General features: G+C 36.7%; 1 protein-coding gene across 7 annotated transcripts in view; it reads right to left on the bottom strand.

Moving 5' to 3' along the window:
- LOC113043166 (AP-3 complex subunit beta-2-like) overlaps nt 1-22796 on the bottom strand; it is a 34938-nt gene that overhangs the window by 8771 nt on the left and 3371 nt on the right. For 3 of the 7 annotated variants that reach the window (XM_026202381.1, XM_026202382.1, XM_026202384.1), the window contains exons 2-17: nt 11609-11684; nt 9880-9954; nt 9550-9645; nt 8078-8238; nt 7688-7754; nt 7433-7615; nt 7179-7355; nt 5952-6049; nt 5517-5571; nt 4944-5015; nt 4771-4833; nt 3585-3717; nt 3132-3241; nt 2878-3054; nt 2251-2437; nt 1952-2070 (exon numbers count right to left, since the gene is read on the bottom strand). In XM_026202381.1, coding sequence (XP_026058166.1) covers nt 1952-2070; nt 2251-2437; nt 2878-3054; nt 3132-3241; nt 3585-3717; nt 4771-4833; nt 4944-5015; nt 5517-5571; nt 5952-6049; nt 7179-7355; nt 7433-7615; nt 7688-7754; nt 8078-8238; nt 9550-9645; nt 9880-9954; nt 11609-11684 — 1849 coding nt within the window. Of the gene's footprint in view, nt 1-1939; nt 2071-2250; nt 2438-2877; nt 3055-3131; nt 3242-3584; nt 3718-4770; nt 4834-4943; nt 5016-5516; nt 5572-5951; nt 6050-7178; nt 7356-7432; nt 7616-7687; nt 7755-8077; nt 8239-9549; nt 9646-9879; nt 9955-11608; nt 11685-20305; nt 21376-22796 lie in introns of those variants that run through there. The other 4 variants (XM_026202378.1, XM_026202379.1, XM_026202380.1 and 1 more) reach the window with 4 other exon arrangements.

Raw genomic sequence — 22796 nt, 5'->3', positions numbered from 1 at the left:
AATTTGACATAGTTTACAGGGACAGAAAAATATTGCTATAGCTGTTATTCCAGTCAGTTATATTATTCTATTTCTTTGATTAAAATGCTCACAAACACTCTATTTCTGTTTACCACCAGCTGTCTTGGACATACCATTAGATACCGCGGCTAATTAAATTAGCATGTGCTTAGTTTGCATTGAAATATCATATGCAAAAGTGTCTGTTTAGTGAATTCACCCCTTAGTTTAGAACTTTCAGAAGGTCTCTAATCATGTACTCAATATGTCAATCACAAATCTGTATTAGGATGATGTTTTAATGCTTTGCTGAGCATTTGGTGTCACAGTAATGGAAGTGCAACATTAATATGAAGGTTTAGCCATGTGATGGTTTGCTTGGCAGAAAATGAGGTCAGTAGATTTCAGATTGAGACACAAAAACACACACTTTAGTGCAGGAAGGTCGAGCCAGGCGACCCGACTACACAGATAGAGGACAGAGAGAGAAGCCACTGCACTCTTGCGGGCACCTCTCTCCAGTCTCCCAAGAGACCCATTCGGCCCTCACTGGTGTCTATGACCTCCTCTTGCTGCATAATATGGTGGGTGGGAACATAAAGAGACAGACAGACTGTCAGAAAGGGGATGAAACTGATAACACACCCATCTACGACAAGAAATCTGCAGTGAAAGATGAGTGCTTTTTGAAATAACAAATACGATTATGCAGACAAAAACCTGAAGCTGGAATCAAGACCCTGACCGATCAGTGTGTTATACAGACCTCATGCATATGCAGATTCGATAATGGAATTTTAATAAGGGAGGCGTGGCATATGTTAATGTACGTGGGCGTGTCAGTCTAGTCAGTTCTAGAACTCTCAGTGATTTAAAAATAATTCTAGAACCACAAGTAAAGCATTCAGCTCTAGCATTCAGACAAGATTCTAGAATTTGTTTTTTATAATTTCCGTTTGAAGGAATGTTCGGTGTTCAAGTTAAACTCTTTAACGACAATTTTTGACATGCTGTTAATAGAGTGCAACAATACAGTTTTCTGCTGTGTTGGTTCTGGAGGAATTTTTTTCCATCATTTCTTCCCTAGATATTTTAAAAAAAGTCACACACATATAAATATATATACATATATAAACAAAATATATTTGACACATTTATAGCAATCTATGCATACTGTGCATACAAATATTCACTCTTCATTACTTGCAGTGTTTCATGAGAGTGTGGGTGCACAATACTTCTTTTGGTGCGATTTCCTTATTGTGACTCTCTGATTGGTGGAGGTTCTCTGCTGAATTATGGGATGTGTAGTTTTTCATCAGCATTCATCAGAATTTCAGTTAAACGTGATTATTTAAAGTTACTTCAACAAAAGCATATAACAGGGGTGTCAAACTCAATTCCTGGAGGGCCGGAGCCCTGCAGAGTTCAGATTCAACCCTAATTAAACACAGCTGATCCAACTAATCAAGTCCTTCAGGGTTTATTTGAAAAACTATGTGATATGCGTGTTGGAGCTGGGTTGGAACGAAGGGCTCCGGCCCTCCAGGAACTGAGTTTGACACCCCTGGTATACACCATTGATTGAAAACCTTGTAACTCACATTCTGCTATTAAGAAAATTTTTTACTTCTGGACCTGGACTATTGCACTCTATTACCAAGGGAAATAATTCTGACACATCAACCAATCGGGCTGCAGGATGAGTAGCTACCACCCCGCTGAAATGCAGACTGTGTGATTTATGCATTATGAGGGTGGAGTTATGCTAATGAGCGAGGAAAGTGAGGATATAAAAGTGATTGAGCGTGATTGTTTTGGTCAGCGCTTTGGGGCATTTCTTTGGGAGATCTTGCATGTTGGAGCTCCCTCTGGTGGTCTGTAGGAGAAGCACCCCTGCGCCCTCTGGCCCTGTCAGAACTGTTCGCCTTGCACACACAGAATCCTTCACCTCCACGTTGCGCACGGATGGGTCAGGCGCCGATTCGGGCCAGTCAGGCAGCTCCTGGTATCCGCCGGCTTTAGCGTTCAGCAGATGAGACAGTGACCCCAGCTGGAAGTGATCTCTGTCTGCAAAGAAATTAAAAAAAAAGAAAAATCACAAATGAGATCTATAATTGTCTCCTGCCCCTCAGATTTTTTCCTGAAGGTCCCAGTAATCTCAAGAGTAAAAATGTGTTCAGATATACATGCAAATCTGGATTTTTTGAGTTAACTAGAACTAAAACAAACTAAGATGAAAACCTTTACCTTTAAATGTAGACTCCAGGACAGGGGCAGGCTTGAGTGCAAGGAAAAGCTTCTTTGCGTATTTGCTAAGAGCACCGCTCTTATCAGTGGGCACAATGAGTTGGCGTATAAAGCGGGCACGATCTCTGATGTCATAGTTTTGATCATATTTCGCTAGGTTCAGTACATATTGTGTCAACAGTTTAGTCTGAAAGACAGAAAAGAAAATGAAAGAAACAAAGGAATTGAATTCTCAAGAGTTTCATGCCTGACAGGCAATGCACTTGTGTGCATCTAAATAATATGACATGCAGACAGAGATTGTCTCGCTTGATTAAACAATGATTCACGTTGGGTTTTCCCAGCTTTCATCCAGACTGATGCACTGTGTGTTTCAGTTTTCATTGTGTTTCATTCTACCCATTTATTTTCTTGCTTGCATTCATTTATGAGTCTCGTCATGTTGCATAATGCAAGGCATCTTGCGTACTGCTAATGTGCTTCCGATCATTTATCATAGTATGTTAAACACCAGTTAACAGTTATCTATAACTAAAACTATTCAAAAGATTTCCGTTAATTGAAATAAAGCTAAAATAAAACACTGCTTTTTTGTACAAATGGCCATAACCATGTTCTTCACCTCACCTGTTTTGAGTTAGTAAGGTACAGTTTGGCAGCCAGATTGATAATCTGCAGCTTGACAATATCTTCCTCGTTCGTGAAGGTCTTGGCCATGTTTCTCAGGACGTCGGGGGCGATTTTGGGGACATGTTCGCAGTATTCTCCGATCAGCCACAGGATGCTCGCTCGGGCCATGGGCACCTGATGCACACACACATAATCAGGACTACAGAGTCTGTCTGAAACATGAAAATAGGAAGTTCAGCTCACAACTCTACCTGGATGTTGTCAATGAGTTTGGCCATGTGTTTGATGATGTCGCTATGCTGTTCGGGCTGCATCTGCAGAAGCTTTTTGATCACCACCACTGATTCAGCCACAACCAACTCTGAAAACACACACAGACAATCAAACAAAGAAACACACACCGAATATTACTTAGCATTATCTGACAGATGTCTTTCGCCATTGCATTGCACCCTTCTGTTCTTTTACAGCATATGATGGGTCAATTTCAAGTGCATTTAAAGAAGATTTACAGGAACATTTGCATGTTACAAAGTCAGAGGCTCATATTTTCCTTCTTTTGCATGATAAGAACCCCATCTGACATCGGAGCATCTACTTTTGATGTCTGCCTGAGTGGTTCTCACTTTATGGATAATTAATGGCAGTGTGGGCATCTAAAATAGTTCTGTTGCATTTCCTTGCGCTCCATCTTGCAATCTTACCGTCTCTATTAGACAGCAGCTGTACGAGTCCATTCAGACAGGTGTCTCTGACCTCGCCGATGTTCGTAGCACAGCGACCAATGGCCTGAATGCTGGCCGCCACAAAATCCTTATCCATGCTCTTAATATACGTCTAGAACACAAATAGAGAAAATGTTTCACTATCCCCATTCAGATACACTGGAAAATAGTATAACAGAAGCAGAGAATTATACTGTTACTTATTGACAAAACAACACAGACATGAAGTTATTTTATTTAAAGGTTTAGGTTGTAATTTATTTGTATGTGTAATGCAAGTGTATTTTAGGTGTTATGATGACTTTTTTCTATTTTTATCCGCCTTTTAGTTTGCATTTCACTTAGAAAGTCGTGTGGTGTGACAAATAAATCAATCATTTTGAAAAGTAAATAGTTCATGCAGTCTCTAGAATCAATAATCTTTAAAACCGAAAGGGTAACTCCTACAAATGCATATTCGATGAGGTCAGGTGCAAAAATAACTGCGTCCATGCCTTTTGTAAAAATTTTAAATAAGTTGTTTTAAAGTTTTTTTTTTTTTTTTTTACTATTTTTGGTCAAACAAATCCAATCTTGGTAAGCATAAGATAATTTTTTTTTCTGAATTGTATATTACAATAAAAGACATTATATTATATTAAAGTTTATTCAATTCTATTTTATTCTATTCTTTTTGCTGGGTCCCCCTCTAACATTAGATGGAGCATCTCACTGGGTTTTCCCTTTAGTAAAATTAGAATTAAAATTCTATTCTAATTTTTTTTTCTGAATTGTATATTACAATAAAATACATTATATTATATTAAAGTTTATTCTATTCTATTTTATTCTATTCTATTTGCTGGGTCCCCCTCTAACATAAGATGGAGCATCTCACTGGGTTTTCCCTTTAGTAAAATTAGAATTAAAATTCTATTCTATTCTATTTGCTGGGTCCTCCTCAAAAATGAGAAGGAGCATTTCAAGGGGTTTTTCCTTTAATAGAATTAGAATTAAAATTCTATTTTATTTTATTTGCTGGGTCCACCTCAAAAATGACAAGGAACATCTCAAGGGGTTTTTCCTTTAATAGAATTCAAATTCTATTTTGTTCTATTCTATTCTATTCTATTCTATTCTATTCTATTCTATGAACACTGTAAGAACACCATATGTAAAATAATACCTGAAATTCTCTCAGGATGGTGGAGATGTTCGTCTCATTAGCCAAATTCGTCAAAACCTCCAGCTGTGTTAATAAGAGAAAATAAAATCATCAGTCCAACTTTAAAACACTCAAAACTGAATCGACATTCGTTGGTGAAAACATTTAATAACACGAATAGCATTTTTGTGCACCTTGAGGATTTTGATCTGCGTTGGGTCCGTAGAGCGAATGTAAAAACTCTTCAGATACGGCTCAAACATTCCCTAGAAGAGCAAAACACACGTATTAAAACACCAGAGCATTCATATAAACACAACAGACTTTTTTTTTAATACTGACTGAATTTTTCTGTCCTAGTATGCCTTTACAGAACGACTTTTAAAAATCAGAAATCTCTCAAGAACAAACCATTAAATGTATAAAAAGCAAAACCCCAAGAAAGTTTTCAGTTTAAATACTGAATCATAAAATATTAAAATGCACCGAACAATATGAAGCAAAACATCAAGCTCCAGCATTATGATCATGCGCTGTAACATGATCCTCGAAGATCAAACTGTTTAAACCTTGATCCTGTTTGTTGACCTTTCCAGTTACACTAAATGCATACAATGTGCCGAACACAATGTAAGCAGTATGTACATAATACATTATCATCATATTATGTAAATAAATGTTACAATTTCCCTTTGGTGACTCTGCGATCTGCAGCGTTTTTCAAGTGGAAGTCAAAGTGCTTTTACACTTTTATGTGAATCACTCACTCGTCTCTTGATGGACATCGTGGCCACGTTTTGAAGCACGACATACTGCACTTCACTACAGAGAAACAAAACACAGAACAACATCATGAAGATGTTTATCATTTAAAACCCTTAAAAGGTATTTGAGAGTGAAAGCAATATTTTCATAAAAAGGCTAAATGGAGAGATGCATGTGAATAATGGATGATGTTTATGGTCTGAGCCTCTCTCTATTTGCAGCTAATGCCAAATTCTGTGTGAGAATTGCAGTGTCATCATCCAGTGTTGCGCCTGTATTGACTTATGATGTCATCAGACAATGACATCATTAAACAGAGAGACTTCACACTGTGTCACACTTTCGGAGACGCTTGAAGGGAATCCTCAAGAAGCATGTATGTCTGTGAGTGTGCATGAGTGCGTTACAGTTTCATTAGTAAGTGGCTGATTACTCACCTGTGGCTGCGCATTAACCTGACCAAAGCCTTAGCGATGATGCCCACCTCTGCTTTAGGAGCCAAATGGAAGTACAGTTGAGCTACTGCCATCACCACCTACAAAGACGGAGAGAGAGAGAGGTTTATTATGAGATGCTGACAGCTAAATCAACTAATTCTTTTTAGAGGTTAAGTGTGAACAGGTCCCATTGTCATAATGCTGGCAAATCAGCTTCAGCACTCTGTCAACGTAAATACTGATGGTATGTGTGAATAAAATTAAAAACTAAACTAATAATTATAAAAACTGACACTAAACTAAAAAACATTGTAATAATGAAACAAATTAAAATAGAAATAGCAAAATGTATTCAAAAAAAGAACATTAAACTAAAATAAATAAATGAATAAACAAATAAAAACAAACATGCATTTAATAATAAGTATGACAATAATTATATATAAAAAAACACAACCAAAAAATGGGGGAAAAACTGACACTAAACTAAAATACATTAATAATTCCAAAACAAATTAAAATAAATAAAACCAGAATTTAATGATAACATACACTAACAGAATAACTTTAAGCAAATAAATAAAAAAGGCAGTAAACTAAAATTGCTAAATTTTCAAAAGTAAAATAAAAACAACCATACATTTATTAATAAAAACAACAACAATAATAAAAAAAAATAATTGGAAAAATCTCCAAAAAGAAAATGAAAACCTGAACGAAAAAAAAAAAAAAAAACATTCACATGACCCATGAAAACAAATCTATAACACTTACACATCTGGAATACAACTTTATCCAAAGCAATTCATTAAAATTACTTTTAAAATCTGAAGTTTATGTTTTTGATGCACATTCATTTTTTTATTCATTCACATTATGTACACAAGTTTATATTAATATAAAGAATAATCACTGTTTTAAACAGGGTTGGTCATCATTCAAATCAACTGATTTGACAATGCCTCTTGAATTCCAATTAAATTCTTGAATTTGAATTAAATTTAAATTCAGGAGGCAAACTAAATACAGAATTGTAATCGAAATTGAACAGAAAAAAGTCTTAGCAATACTTCAACTAATAATATAATAAATTAAGACATTATTAGTCCAAATTAAAGAGTGAACTAATGTCATTCCAAATGTCAATTCAATTCAAATTTAGTTAATTTAATGCTAATTAATTTGTAGTAAAGCAATAGCAGAATTGTGTGTGTGTGTGTGTCTCACAGCAGCGTTGCGGCTCTGTAGCAGGGGTTTGGTGTTCCTCAGTAGGAGTCTGTGATCGGGGTCCATCACGTACGGCTTCCTCTTCGCTAGAGGGGCCACCTCGTCTTTCTTATCTTCCTCTTCCTCATCATCAGAGGCATAGAAGGCCTTCTCGCTGTTCTCCTCCAGCAGAGATTCCTGCACATACACACACACACACACGTTAAGAGTGGAAATGTCCTCGTGGGCTACACACGCATGTGTGTGATACTCACGTTGATGTTGGGGTTGAGGAACTGCGTCCTGGCGTAGCGTGTGAGCATGTTGATGATGACCACCTGACCCCACTCCTCCACGTCAATCAACAGGTTACACAACTTACGGTAGTTCTTATGGATCAGATCGATGCGGTCCGGACACACTTCCTCAAACGCCATCACCACACTGCCTGCTACCAGCTACACACACACACACACATCAGGAATGCTGATCATATCTCTGGACTGACCTGAAATGATTCTGTCACTCACTGTGGTTTTATCAGCCAGCAGCTTCTCGATGACTTCAATCAACTGATCTTTCTGATCTGGATCCAGACTGGAAGAAGAGAGAGAGATGACCATCAGCCCACGCAACCTGTGCATTTGTTTTACTTTTATTCAATATTAAACTAGTCAAACTTAAAGCTAGAATGCAAAGAAAACTTACATGCATATAAAAACATAGAAATAAATGTAGACAATTTAACTTAATGATTGCTGTCAGGATGTAAAGAGACTTTTGACCAGCATAACAAAAAAAAACTTTTAACCAGCCTTTAAATTAAAAGCATGCTAATAAACTGCAGTATTATCTAAATGAACAATGAATTACTCCTAATGGCGCATCTGTGATCAGACCAGATACTTGCTTTACTGTACCTGTGTAGTTTGGGTATGGCATGAGCTGCGGTCTTGCGGACGTATGGAGACATGTCAGACGCCGCCTCTTTGATGGCTAACATCATGATGGGCACGATGATGGTCACTCTGATGCTGGACAGCACACGCAGGGCGCTCGCACGGATCAGCTGGTTGGGGTCCTGAATCAGGGGTTACAGTGATTCGTAGAGAATTATTTAAGAAACCAATGCTTCAATAATGTGACGTCACACAGCAGAATTAAAGGGTGTGAGAGGTATTTCCTTTATGTGAACACTAGAGGGCATTCTTCGTCCCATATGACACTATTGCACCATTTACTGAGCATTTAGCTGCATCACTATTAGCATATTCTCCATACTGGGTACTGTGTGCTGTGGGGTTAAATTTAAGAGTGCCTCTCCAGTCAACATGAATGGAATACCATTTCCAGATTCTAGAAATATGCATTTCATTTATGGTTCAGTGTTTCCCAAATCCTCTTGCAATGTGGAAGAGATTTGTGATGGTTCTCCATTGCCCTTTTGAGAACTAAATTATTAGAAAAACCACAGAAGCTTTGAATATATGCACCTAAAAGTAATCATGAATTTTAAAGCGAGGGAAAAAAGCTAATTGATATAATAATCCTACTACATATTTAAAAGTACAGTAGCACTTTGCATCACCACTAAAGTACAAAGTAATTTAAACATTTAAACTTATTTTTTTTTAAATTCTTATTTAGATTTTTAGAAGACGAAATAAAATGATAAATTTGAAAAATGTGTAACATTAAATATTTTTATTAAAATGTGTAACATTAATGTTTTATATCTATGCATATTATGAATATATGTATGTTTTTTTTAGAAATATATAAGATTATATTAAATAAAATTAATTGGTCATAAATAAAATCTAAAACTAAAATTGAAATAAAAATTTATCAAACCTAAATAGTGATATAAAAAATATAAAAAATAATAAAAAATTACAAAAGCACAAAGCAAACTTACTAAAAAAATAAAAATACAATTTAATTCAAATGATAAATAAATTTCATTAAATTACTCTGCAATATACACAATACATTATCTTTTACATATTATCTCTTTTTTTATTTTGCGTTCAACAAGCATAATTATAATATAAAGGTAATATTTTTTTATTTTTAAATATTTGTATAATATTTTATATTTATATAATATATACAAATATATTATATGGTATAAAATATAATTTTTCTATTATTTATAATTTTATTATATATATAATAATATATAATTTACTTTAACTAAATAAGCTGTAGTCTTACCACATACTCAAAAGTAAATACGAAGTATACGTTTAATACGAAGTATGCAAACAGGAGTACAGCCTTTTCTTAAGTTTTGGATGTTGTGAAAGAGATCAGAGAGGATAGAGAGATTTTGTCAGGATGAAGCAGCCGGTTTAGACCCTGAGTAATGTGTTTGTGTGTGTTTTAGGACCTTCAGTCCTCTCTGGAAGGTGGAAATGGACAACAGAGCGAGATCCTGCTGTTCTTCAGCGTAGCGGACGAGATACACATACACCAGCTTCTTCACCTGAGAGAGAAAACACACATCACTGTAAACTCACAGAGGGCTGAATAGAGCTCTGATCTGCTGTTTCATGCATTAGTGTGACTCAGCTCTTGAGCGTATGGTGACTCATGAGCAGAACCTCATTGCCGTTTCATATGAACATAAGATTAAGGTTTAATAACAGCCAGAAAAGCTGACATCCTGTAAGCTCTGAGCTGCTTCCTGTCTCCTGCTGCTCCTCGGCGTATCACTCACCTCGATGTTCTTACAGGCCACGTTCTTCACCACGGCAGGGAAGAGATCTGAGGCGTTCTTCCCCCGGGCGATCATCTGAGGGAAAACACACAGAAACAGGATAACATTTAGATACTAATGTACAGTATATGCTTTAATTGAAACTTAATATCACATAGTCTAACTTACGTAATATGCAACCATTTCATTGTTATCTAGCACTGATACAATAAGGATAGCATTACATTTAATTAAAAGAGAGCAGATTAAAAGTGTTTAATTATTGCAATAACATTACAACCACCAAAATAAATTTGTTGTACTATATTATCACTATTGCTTGCTACTATAAGAGAACATTTTTCTTATTACATGCACTGATGAATCATTCACAGGAAATTCCAAACAACTAATAGGGTGATTTTTGGCTGGGTCCTGAAGGAATCGTGTACCTGCTGCCGGTGCCACCTGTGCTCTGTGAATGGAAACAGTATCAGGTAGCTGTTTGTGGCTTCTGAGCTCCGAGGGATAAATATTTCAGTCCTGATCTGATCCTTTACAATACAGAGACACTAAAACCGCTCATGAATATTAAACGCATTACGCATATCTGTCCCATTTCCAAAGCGTTCGCTGCAATCGCTTGCTATAGAGTCAGACCTGATGCACCAGTTACAAACCGGTGAGAGCCAAGACTTCACAAAACACACAGTGACAGCGGCATTTACTGCCCTCAATTACAGCCTTCTGTGTTCTGTCTGTTTACATAATTACCGACATGAATCCAAATATCTCTTCCAGAAACGCTAGACAATCAGGTATCTGATTTAGATTTTCATGTACATACAGTATCTGGTTCTATTCATCAATACAGCTATAAAACTGAACCTGCCGGGACTTTATTACTAATGAACCATGAAAATTGAGCTCTAACTGCACAGCCAAGCTCTGTATCTGTGAGAAAACTGCACTGTTTTATAATTTATATTAAAATGTAATTTAATGCATATAGAATATACAAGTGAAATAGTATGCAATATATATACATTAACTTGGTATTTTGTCTTGTTTTCTAGCACAAATATCTAAATGTTCTTAAATCAGCATACATTAACCTTAAGAACTTCGTTCATCTTCGGAACACAAATGAAGATATTTTTTATTCATCCCGAGAGCTCTCTGACGGAGACGAATTGCTGTATAAAGTTGTTATTTTTGTTTTCACAAAAAGTATTTTCGTTGCTTCGTAAAATTATGTTTGAACCACTGATTATTTTAACGATCTCCTTTCTATGTTTCTGAGCCTTGACCGTGTTAGTACACTTGCTGTAAGAGAAGTAAGAGAGGAGAGCTCTCGGATTTCACCAAAAATATCTTAATTTGTGTTCTGAAGATGAACGAAGGTTTTACAGGTTTGGAACAACATTAAGATGAGAAATCAATGACAGAATTTTCATTTTTGTGTGAACTATCCCATTAAGATGCATGGACTTGATAATTCCTGTTTTCTAATGCTTAAAGCAAGAAAAAATATGCCAATGGATCATAAAATGTTCTGCTTTATTCAAAGGCATAACAAGTTTGTCTTCCCCACCTCACTGGCAGACATTTACTCGTTTTAAGCAAAAACTCGCTTGATTTTGGTTAATGTTTCATAAAAAAAGACTGTCATTATGCATCACAAATATATGCATGTTGATTTAAGACTGGAAAACAAGACAAACAAACTGAATGTGCGTGGTTTACTCACAGCTACGATGCGCTTCATGGCCTCCAGCTTCAAGGAGTCTTTATTACTGTCCAGCATCTCCTTCAGGTCATCGTGTCTGAAGATGTGAAACAAAAAAGACAGAATTTTTATCAACTGTTCTTGTTCTCTCTCCTTTAAATATCTCAGAAAGGTGTCCTTTATAACAATGACATATCATCCAGACTCATCTCAGTTCTTTAAGAGCCCTGCGGACGTTCACGAGTTCAGAAGAAACAACCAGATCTAATTAAATCAAGCCTTACTTCAAAGGATTCACACAAATTTGACAAACAGAGAATCAAAACACACAAACACACTCATAAATACCATCAACAGCATGATTTGGTTTCCACAAGAACCAGATACGAATCCAAGGGAAGCCACAAACCTTTTCTCTCTCATTTGGATGACAATTGTTTCTTCAAGAAATCAATGGCAGTAAATTGTTGTTCTGACATGCTTTTCCTGAGAAGAACTGGTTTTGTATCCCAGCATTGCTGTACAAATAGTTTTTATTGGCATTCTAGGTATATATATATGCTGTTTTGTTGTAACTTTCTTGCAGAAGTGTAATGCAATTAATGTAACTTCACTTAAAGTTATAATCAGTTTGGCATTTGCATCCTTAAAGCAGCTGAAAAAAAAAAGATTGCTTTAAAATCAAATTTTGTATTCATTTTATTTGCTATGTTATATGTTTATAATAATCTAAATAAATAAAAACCGTTTTAAATTTAATGATTAATTATAGATTAAATGTAAAAAATTGCTATGTTTGCCTACAACAGTTACTGTATTAAAAAAAGATTTTAGATTTATAAAGCTAAAAAAGAAATATTGTGAACATTTCAAAATAAAAGCTCCCCATATCTCAGTAGAGTATCATAGTACAGTGTCATAAAATTATCTCTATTTAGGTATAAAAAGTTAGTTTTTTTAGCTGTACAAGTAATATACAAAAATATATATATTTGCTTTAGTTTATAAGTACTGCCTGCAATAGGGTGACCACCCGTCCCGCGTAGCGCGTGCGCGCACAGCGTTTGAGCCCAATTCATGCCGTCCCACAAATTGAGACTGTGTCACGCGTAATCAATGCTTGCTCAAAAAATGTTGGTCGCTCATCTATATCTGGAGTCACCAACCCGTCGATCGCGGTCGACAAGTCGATCTTGGAAGCATTTTGAGTTGGGAGGTGCGAGCCTCCGTTGACTGCGCGCGCACCTCCCGAGACAGATGAGACATTTATACGATGCAACTGTTTTAGACTGAAAACCAGACCATACAACTGATTTAGACGCGGGCGCCGGTGTGATGAGATGTACTAATATCCGTCTGCTCGGGCATGATTGTTTTAGGCCTGTAATTGATTGATTATTGAGGTAATAGGGATGCCACGGTTCGCTAAAAAAAAACAAAAAACAGTTTCTGTTGATGCATTCGCATTCTGGCTTCCCAGACATTACAAAAACAGAGAAACAAAAAAACCTGGACAAATCATTCACTCTTGTTCAACGCGAATGCTGTATTTGAGCAGTAATTTATTCTTAAAGTGAATAAATTGTAATGAAAAATAAATAAAATTAAAAAGCTAAAGTAAATCGTAAGTGGAAGTGCATTTGTTGATTCTGTCATAAGCATACAGTACATCAGCAATTACACATGTTTAGGGGAATAGGACATTATTAATATACCATGTAAGGTGGTATGTGCTAGAAATGGGTAAACCACTATTAGTGAGTCTGCCCATGGGGTGGGGGCAGTGTCCCACATTGTCCCTCAGAAACATACCCCTTGTCCCCCCTTGAGCTTATTAGCAGGTGGTCACCCTAGCCTGCAAGCATTAGCAATTAGCAAATTCTGGTTTGATGACGTCTTTGGTTGTTTCAAAGCTAATAGCTTATTTTCCTTTCCCATCTATTGGTTGCAAAGAAAGTGTCTTTTTATCCATAGCATAAGCAGTCCAGGCCTTCAAAATGCAGAATATATGTCTCGGTTTCACACAACATGTCAACACATTAAGGACTGGCTTTTCAAAATACGAAGTATTTGTTGATCAAAACTGACTTGATGTTCTCTAGCTGATGTCTGTGACTCCAAACGAGCCAAGAGGCACGATAATTAATAAAGCCAATGATCCTCCAGAAGTCTGGGGTAACCTATTAATGTTAGCTGAGAAAAGATATAAATATTACCCACTTTCTACATGTATCTACATGCAAGAGATCCTCAACTTAGCACCCTATAAGTCAAGAGGTGTTTATCTGAGGAGCTCCAAATCACATGACAAGCCAAACTCATTCTGATGCTGGGTCAGTCAGCTCATCACTCTGATACAGATGAGACTGTCTGACATCCTGCATGCAAGAATAACCCTTCTGTCCATAGATACACATTACTATGGCAACCACATCTTATGTTAGCAATCTCCTTTTAGAAAGAAGTTGTGAAGGAAAGATGTTGAGTCTCTCGTTTTGTCTCTCTCTCTCTTCATTTATCATACTGGCTGGGTTTAAATCGACAAAGTGACATCTGTTCACACATACAGACACATTCACACACAAACTAACCAACTGAATGAGCACATCTAATATCAAATATCAAACAGGCTCTACTATGCTCAGATTCCAAGAGAACAATGTGTTTTGTTTTTCATCAAATCAAGTTTAAGTTTAATAATTAAGTTCTTTGATGATGATGATGATGATGATAATTCACAATGATTTATACACAACAGGAAATTGTTATTTAGTTCATAATATCTAATAATTCCTCATTTGTGCGTTAAACATTCTCACTCCTGGACATAAATGACCCACAATATCAAAATTAAGGTTTGGTTGCTTTAAGAATTTGGGGTTAGCAAGATTTTATTATTATTATTATTATTATTATAAAAATAATACTAATTCTAATAATCAATAACAATATAATTATCATTATTATTGTATATAATTATTTATATGTAATAATAATTATAATTAATTAATTTTTTTAAGAATGTTTTTTTATTGAGCAACAATGGATGAAATTGATCCAAAGTGGCAGTAAAGACATTTATAATTTTACAATACATTTATATTTAATATATAAATGCTGTTCTTTTGAAATTTCTATTCATCAAAAAAAAAAAAAACTTTTCAGAAAAATATTTAACAGCACCACTGTTTTCAACATTTTTAATTAAAGAAAGTGTTTCTTGAGCAGCAGATCAGCATATTACAATAATTTCTGAAACATCGTGTGACACTATAATGATGCTGAAAATTCAGTTTTTGATCACATAAATTAATTATGTTTTAAAATATATTTAAATAGAACACATTTATTTTAAATAGTAAAAAAAATTCACAATTTTACGTTATTTTTGATTAAATAAACAGATTTATTTAAACGCAGAATGTTAGTTTAAAAATATGCTGTAATATTTACATAGTCAAAAGCCAATCACTGAATATATTCAAATGTATGCAAATAGCAGACTGGTTATGGGCAAATGTAGTACTATATTGAATCCTGAATTCGTAAACAAGATGTATAATGTCATCACAGATCAGAACCCTGATCGATGAAAACACGTCAGGCATTATGACAGGCTTAATCATGTCCCAGTATCTTCAGAATGAACCAATCAGAGTGAGTGTTTTCCCTAAAAGCTGTGGCATGAAAATATAACAAACTATGGGAGGACGTTTGAGACGAAACCCATTGGAACACTTGGGCGTACATGTGAATCACTCGCGCATACATGTGAAACACTATATATGTGTGCATATATAGAAAGACATGCAGTTACATCGAAACTCTTTGCATAAACTGCCCTTCTGTTTCCAAATGAACTAAACTTCCGTTTGCAATGAAACAACTTTCAGACAAACTGAAAATGTTTATGCTCTCTCACACGGGAGAATGTTTGAAAGTGCAGTCTTTGTGCAGGTACAACAGTATGTGGGCAATTACAGGGTATATGCAAAGAGTTTCTATGTAACCACGTCTTTCATATATAGGCACAGATATATAGTGTTTCACATGTACGAGCAAGTGTCTCACCTGTAAGAGCAAGTGTCTCACATGTACGCGCAAGTGTCTCACATGTACGAGCAAGTGTCTCACATGTACGAGCAAGTGTCCCACATGTACGAGCAAGTGTCCCACATGTACGACCAAGTGTCTCAAATGTACGAGCAAGTGTCTCACATGTACGAGCAAGTGTCTCACATGTACGAGCAAGTGTCTCACATGTACGAGCAAGTGTCTCACATGTACGAGCAAGTGTCCCACATGTACGAGCAAGTGTCTCACATGTACGAGCAAGTGTCTCACATGTACGAGCAAGTGTCTCACATGTACGAGCAAGTGTCCCACATGTACGAGCAAGTGTCCCACATGTACGAGCAAGTGTCTCACATGTACGAGCAAGTGTCTCACATGTACGAGCAAGTGTCTCACATGTACGAGCAAGTGTCCCACATGTACGAGCAAGTGTCCCACATGTACGAGCAAGTGTCTCACATGTACGAGCAAGTGTCCACACATAAGAGCAAGTGTCCCACATGTACGAGCAAGTGTCTCACATGTACAAGCAAGTGTCCTACATGTACATGCAAGTGTCTCACATGTACGAGCAAGTGTCCCACACGTACGAGCAAGTGTCTCACACGTACGAGCAAGTGTCTCACACGTACGAGCAAGTGTCTCACACGTACGCGCAAGTGTCTCACACGTACGAGCAAGTGTCTCACACGTACGGGCAAGTGTCTCACACGTACGGGCAAGTGTCTCACATGTACGCGCAAGTGTCTCACATGTACGCGCAAGTGTCTCACATGTACACGCAAGTGTCTCACACGTACGGGCAAGTGTCTCACACGTACGGGCAAGTGTCTCACACGTACGAGCAAGTGTCTCACACGTACGGGCAAGTGTCTCACACGTACGGGCAAGTGTCTCACACGTACGGGCAAGTGTCTCACATGTACGCGCAAGTGTCTCACATGTACACGCAAGTGTCTCACATGTACGAGCAAGTGTCTCACATGTACACGCAAGTGTCTCACATGTACGCGCAAGTGTCTCACATGTACGCGCAAGTGTCTCACATGTACGCGCAAGTGTCTCACATGTACGCGCTAGTGTCTCACATGTACGTGCAAGTGTCTCACATGTACACGCAAGTGTCTCACACGTACGAGCAAGTGTCTCACATGTACGAGCAAGTGTCTCACATGTATCGCAAGTTTTCAATGTGTATAGCAAGTTTTCAATGTGTATCGCAAGTGTTTTAATGGGTTTCGTCTCAAACTGTTTCCTACAATAAACTGGTCAAGATAACACAATTAGCTAATTAAACATATTCTCCCCGTGTGGTATTAAACGACTATGAAATCTCGCAACACACCTCGGTCCCACTCTCTGGTTTCCACAGCAACAAAGAGAGCAATAAACTCCAGTGGATAGATTTGCTGTCAGAGTCTCCCACCCAGCACAACTATCTATCGCTCTTGAAAAAAGACTCCCTCGGTGGCTTTATTAGCTGGAAGGGTCCGCAGAGTTTCACGCCGTATAAATACTGTCAAATATTAGTGAGAGTGTGTGAGAAGGTGTGGGTGGTGTTTTCTTTCATGCATCAGTGTGTGTGTCCTGTCGTGATGGCTGTGCTAGTTGTGTGTACGCACTCAGTGGGTCGTGATCAGAGCAACGTAAGAGGATGAGCATGAGCTCGGTGATTCAGCAGACATGCTACAGTCAAATACCTCACCTCCATATTACAGTAGATTATCATATGTCATACTCCAGAGAACTGAATGAGCTGTAAATTGTTTTGGATTATAAATGTAGTGGATAAATACGGGAAGACTTAGTCAGTATGAACTGCTGCATGCAGAGGGAATACAAACCTGGAATCACTTTCCCTCCTGACCAGCAGTGACTGAGCACCAATGCTTTGATTTACATACAGGACGAGCTTTTAGCAAATTAATTAGTCCAACAATAAATCAGATGCTGGATATGTTTACAACAATGGGGGGTAGCTATATTTACACTACTGGAAAACTTTTAGGTGCAGCCTAAGCTGTTACATAAATATGCACTTAAAAAGAAACCAATTTTCTTTAAAAAGAAATAAAAAGCTTGAAGCTAACAAATGTGATTTGGTCTTGGAATAATTTGATTGTAAAAGTGTAAAATTAAATTGTTAATTTAGCTGATAAATGTATTCTTTTTAATTAAAATAATGTAAAAAATAATATGTAAAAATGTATTTATTATGTTTCATGTTAATATTAATGTTAAAATGTATATGTAAAATCCATAAACATATATAATTTAATATATATAGATAGATAGATAGATATATAATATAATTAATATTAATATATTTGTATATATATACTGCATGCATATATACATACAGAACAGTAGAGAAAAACATTTTATTTAGTTGTTTATAAAACTGATAATAAATGTATCACTGTTGATGTTTATAGTTGTAAAACATCTAGTTTAATGCGCAGACATTTAAAATAAACTGTATCATCCTCGACAGTCACAGTTAAAACACAAGAACAAGTTCAACAGCACAAATCACTAGCAATGCATTGTCCCAGCATTCACATCCGCTTTAGCATGAGAGTGATTTCACTAATATAAAATAGAGCCATTTCATACGATATTGTAATGACCGTATGCAATGAAATACAAGCTCCCTGCAGAGAATCTGATTTGCAATATATCTCCTATCCACTTCTTCTTCATGCATGAGACACATTGAGCTCCATATTATACAAGTTATTCATAATTCAAGGCTCCACATGGGGTTCTAACTCTCTTGCAGCCTGCTGAGGAGCATAGTTATCCTCTCTGGACACAGACTCTGAGACAGTGATACTCCTCGAGGCTCTGCCAACTGTTCTGGACTATGTGTAGAGGAAGATCTGCATGACTTAGGTGTCACTGTATGAGCAGGCCACACCAACCAGAGCTGACAATGAACAAAGCCTCTGCTCAAAAGGGTTCAACAACAAAAAGAGAAGATCCAGTAGGAAAGAAAAAGAACTAATAAGAGAGTTTCTCCAAGACAGCAATGTGTCTTAAAGAGTTTCAGAAGAGACCAAATAATAAGAGGAATGCCAATTATATATATGTGACCCTGGAGCACAAAACCAGTCATAAGCAGCACGGTATATTTGTAGCAATAGCCAATAATACATTTTGGGCCAACATTATTATAATTTTTCTTTCATGCCAAAAATCAATAGGATATTATGTAAATGTTCCATGAAGATATTTCGTAAATTTCCTTAATATATCTGTATTGAGCATTTACAGCACCTGCTGTTAAACCGATGAAGACATTGTCTTGATTTGCTGGATCAGATTTGAGTTTATTGAAGTTGCGTGTTGAGTTCTCTTGGCCACCGTACTTTTGACCTTTTGTTCCTCACAAAGCACATCCTCATATCCATAGAATGACAGAGATACTGTCTTTTACATGTATATATATATGCACCAAAATGATACTTAAAGGACTTATGAGCAACTTACACTTGTACGCATCACTCTATATCATGTATGTAACCCAGGCATTTGACTATCATGTCCTAATCACTTATTGTGTATTTATTTTGAAGAACTATTGAATAGTTTATAGGATTATATTCATGTATGTAAGAGATCGAATTTTCATACTTTACATGTTTCTATGAATCAGTACTTTGCAAAAATTATTAAATGTCTAATTGGTCAAGACACCATTTGGAAAATGTGTCCAACAGCCTTGTTTAAATACTCAGGACAACATCAAATTATTACTGTTGCCTTTTTTGGCTTTTAGCCGCCGGTTTCTGCTATTAGTCATTGCTTTTGCCCGTGAATTCTTCGAGCACTGTTCCAGCGTGCTCTGGCTTACATGTCAGAAACCATCTAGTTTGGTCAAACTTTACCTTTTTCTTTTTTTTTTCTTTAGTTTATTTTATCTTCCGAAAAAAAAAATTGAGAGTTTAGTGTTCTGAGTTCAGTTTTGCTGCAACGCAGTGTCTCCAAGTTTACCTCGAGTCTGTGACCGCCTCAAAACTTCAACCAGTCCACAACTCCACATCTTCAGCCAACGCCCAACCATAGGCTTCCCGAGACATAACTTCAATGACTACTGAACTTCCAGCCAATCAGCAATTTTGAGAAACCCTTCTGCAACAAAGGGAACCCCCCTACACAGGCAATGCAATTACCTCCAGATTCTAGTTGAACTGGTGCATTTATTATCAATTTGAACCTCATTGAGGAACTCAATATGAGGGTTACTAAAATGATTGATGGTTATTCAGGTCTATGCAACTATACATTGTGTATAGATTATATACCATTATATATCATTATAAAATTAAATTAGTTTATATAGTTTAGAAATTTTCTTTTTTTAATTTATATTTTTGTATATATATTTACATTTAATTTATAAAATTATAAATGTATATTAACATAATTTTTTTTTATTTATTTTGGTTATAATTTTATATTTATTTATAACATTATATATTTAGTGCAATTAAATGTACATTAAAATGTTTATTAAACTTTTTTTAATGAAACTTTCTTTTTATTTAAAATTATTTTTATGTAAATTATCTCATTTTTGACAATTTTCTTCAGAGAAACAACAGAAGGCTTAAATGACACTTTGAAAGAGTGTTAGCGTACCGTAAAGGTTGTGACTGAAGGCTGGTAAGCCCCTCCTCCAGCCCGGGTCGATCCTCTGACCCCTCCCCCCCGCCGCCCGTACCCCCAGATCTCAGGTGTCGGAGTTCCTCTGGCTGGACGGCGTTATACCAGTTCTGCGGGCCACTGTCGGGTGTCAGCACCGGGCTGAGAGCCTCCTCCTGGCCCTGAGAGCCTCCCTGCACGCTCTTCACCATGTTCACAGCATTCGCCGGCAGCTGGAGCAACCTCTGCATGGTGGTCATCGTCAAGCTAGTCCCAAAACTTTCACACCTGTTTAGATCCCCTGAGGCAGGTTCACACACCTGTAGATGATTCTTGAAGAGTCAAACGCTCACACACACCTGTAGAATCCGTGTCAAAAGCAACAGCAGACTGTAAACTCCAAAGCACAAGCACAATCCTTAAGTCTGGTCTTCAACTCGATGCAGATAAAGAGGCTTCAAAGCGTCTTTCACGTGAGGTGGTCCTGAGAGGTGAAGAGACGAGAAGGGAGGTAGCAGCAAAAGCTGTTCTCATCCTGCTCAGAGCTGACTGATGGTGAACACACTGCTCTGATCGCTAAACCCCGCCCACCAGCAGCAAACCCCGCCCCTCATGAAACACACACTCTGTCTCTCCCTCTCCTTTCATTCACACCATCACTCTTTCCAAGGACTCTGGCACATTGTTCTGTCCCTCGTCCTCTTTTGCATCGTATTTTCTGCAGCAGTCGATTGCCTCTCCCTGTCTCTGATATGACTCAGCTAGAAATGCTGCTCTGAAAAAAGGCTTTTCACAGGAAAACCCCTTCATCGGGATGTCGACACGCACAAGCACTGTATTATTATTCGCTTTGAATGCTAAAAACCACAGTGTAGATAATCATGTTGTTTTGAGTGTGTGTGCACATTCTGCACCATTCACGTTTGGTTTCAGTTTTTTTTACTCGTTATTTGATTCAGTTGAACAGTTTTTTACAACAGACATTAAAACTCGATTTTACTTGCTTAATGTAAAACATGCACAAAATGTGATCATGTGACATCAGTGTTGCTCACTAGTGTTAACAGTTGTATATAAAGAGTCAGGAAGCAGTACAATATAATTGCATGCTAATTCTATGTTTTTAGTGATTGTTAGACACCAGTTTTTGTTCTACAGTAATTTCTTATGATGCCCAAATAAAAAATCTTATCTAATATTAATGTTTGACCAATTTTAAAGTTTTAGTTAATTAGAATCTAGACTATAAAACTAGTTGAATAAAATTTAAGCCAACTAAAAAATAATTCAGCTAACACTCTGAAGAGAGAAACTGAGTGAATGTGAAATAAAATATATATATATTTTTAACTGAATCTAAATCATAGAGATAAATCTATGATCTGATTCACCGCTTTGATTCACTTTCATTCTGACTGATACAGTGTAATATTTCAATCTCAGTCTGTCCAGTTCAGTTTGATTTATTCCGTCGATGCAGTTTGATTCACTTTAATCAGTATGATTCAGTTCCATTTACTGTCATTCTGTCTGATCCAGTTTGAATACATTTGAATCAGACTGCTTCAATTTCGATTCACTTTCATTCTGTCCCATACAGCTCAACAAGATTCGAACGAGTTTCATTCTGTCCAGTTCAATCTGATTCACGTCAATTCAGTTTTTTTTCTGTCCAGTTCACTTAAAAAAGGTTTAATTCTAATACTGTTTATTTGAATGAGTACCATTTAGTTTGAATCACCGTCGTTCTCTCCAACACAGTTTGATTCTATTTAAATTTGTTTTGATTCACTTTCATTCTATTTAGTACAGTCTGAATCATTTGCATTCATGTTCAATTCGGTTTGTATAAAATGCTTCGGTTTCATTCTTTATGAGATTTTTTTAATTAAAATTGAATCAGTATAATTCAATTTGATTCATGTTCATTTTTTTCCAGGACAGTTTGATTCATTTGAATCATTCAGATTCAGTTACACTTCAGTCACATTTAGTTTTATTCTGTCTGATACAGTTTGTTTGATTCGAATCATTATGACTCTGTTTACTGATATTTTGTCAGATACACTTTGGTTACATTTCAGACACCCTGATACTTCATGTTTGACGATACAATTTGATCAAAACGATTCGTTCAGTACAGTTGATTCATTTGAATGAGTCTGATTCTTATAGTCAGTAAACGTGGCGTTTCTGAGCCCGGAATAACATGGAGAAGGGAACAGCCGAATTCACAGACAGATGCAGGATTCACACTGCAGTGCTAAAAGCTACTGAGCTCTAAAGAGACATTCTCCTGCGTCAGTAAGTCCCAAATCTCTCTGCACTCACATACACAGTCTGTCTGATCTCCAGCAATTTCATGAATTCCCTATAGATCAGCATCTCTGCTTCTCTGCTTATTTAGCTGTGATCGCAGCAGAGATGGAGAGCTGTACACTAACAGGTCAGAGGGGCGTGTTTCCAAGGCAACAGCATGTGAGGATCG

The sequence above is a fragment of the Carassius auratus genome, chromosome 25 (assembly GCF_003368295.1).
Source record: "Carassius auratus strain Wakin chromosome 25, ASM336829v1, whole genome shotgun sequence".
NCBI lineage: Eukaryota > Metazoa > Chordata > Actinopteri > Cypriniformes > Cyprinidae > Carassius > Carassius auratus.
This window is presented reverse-complemented; position numbering and strand designations above follow the sequence as displayed.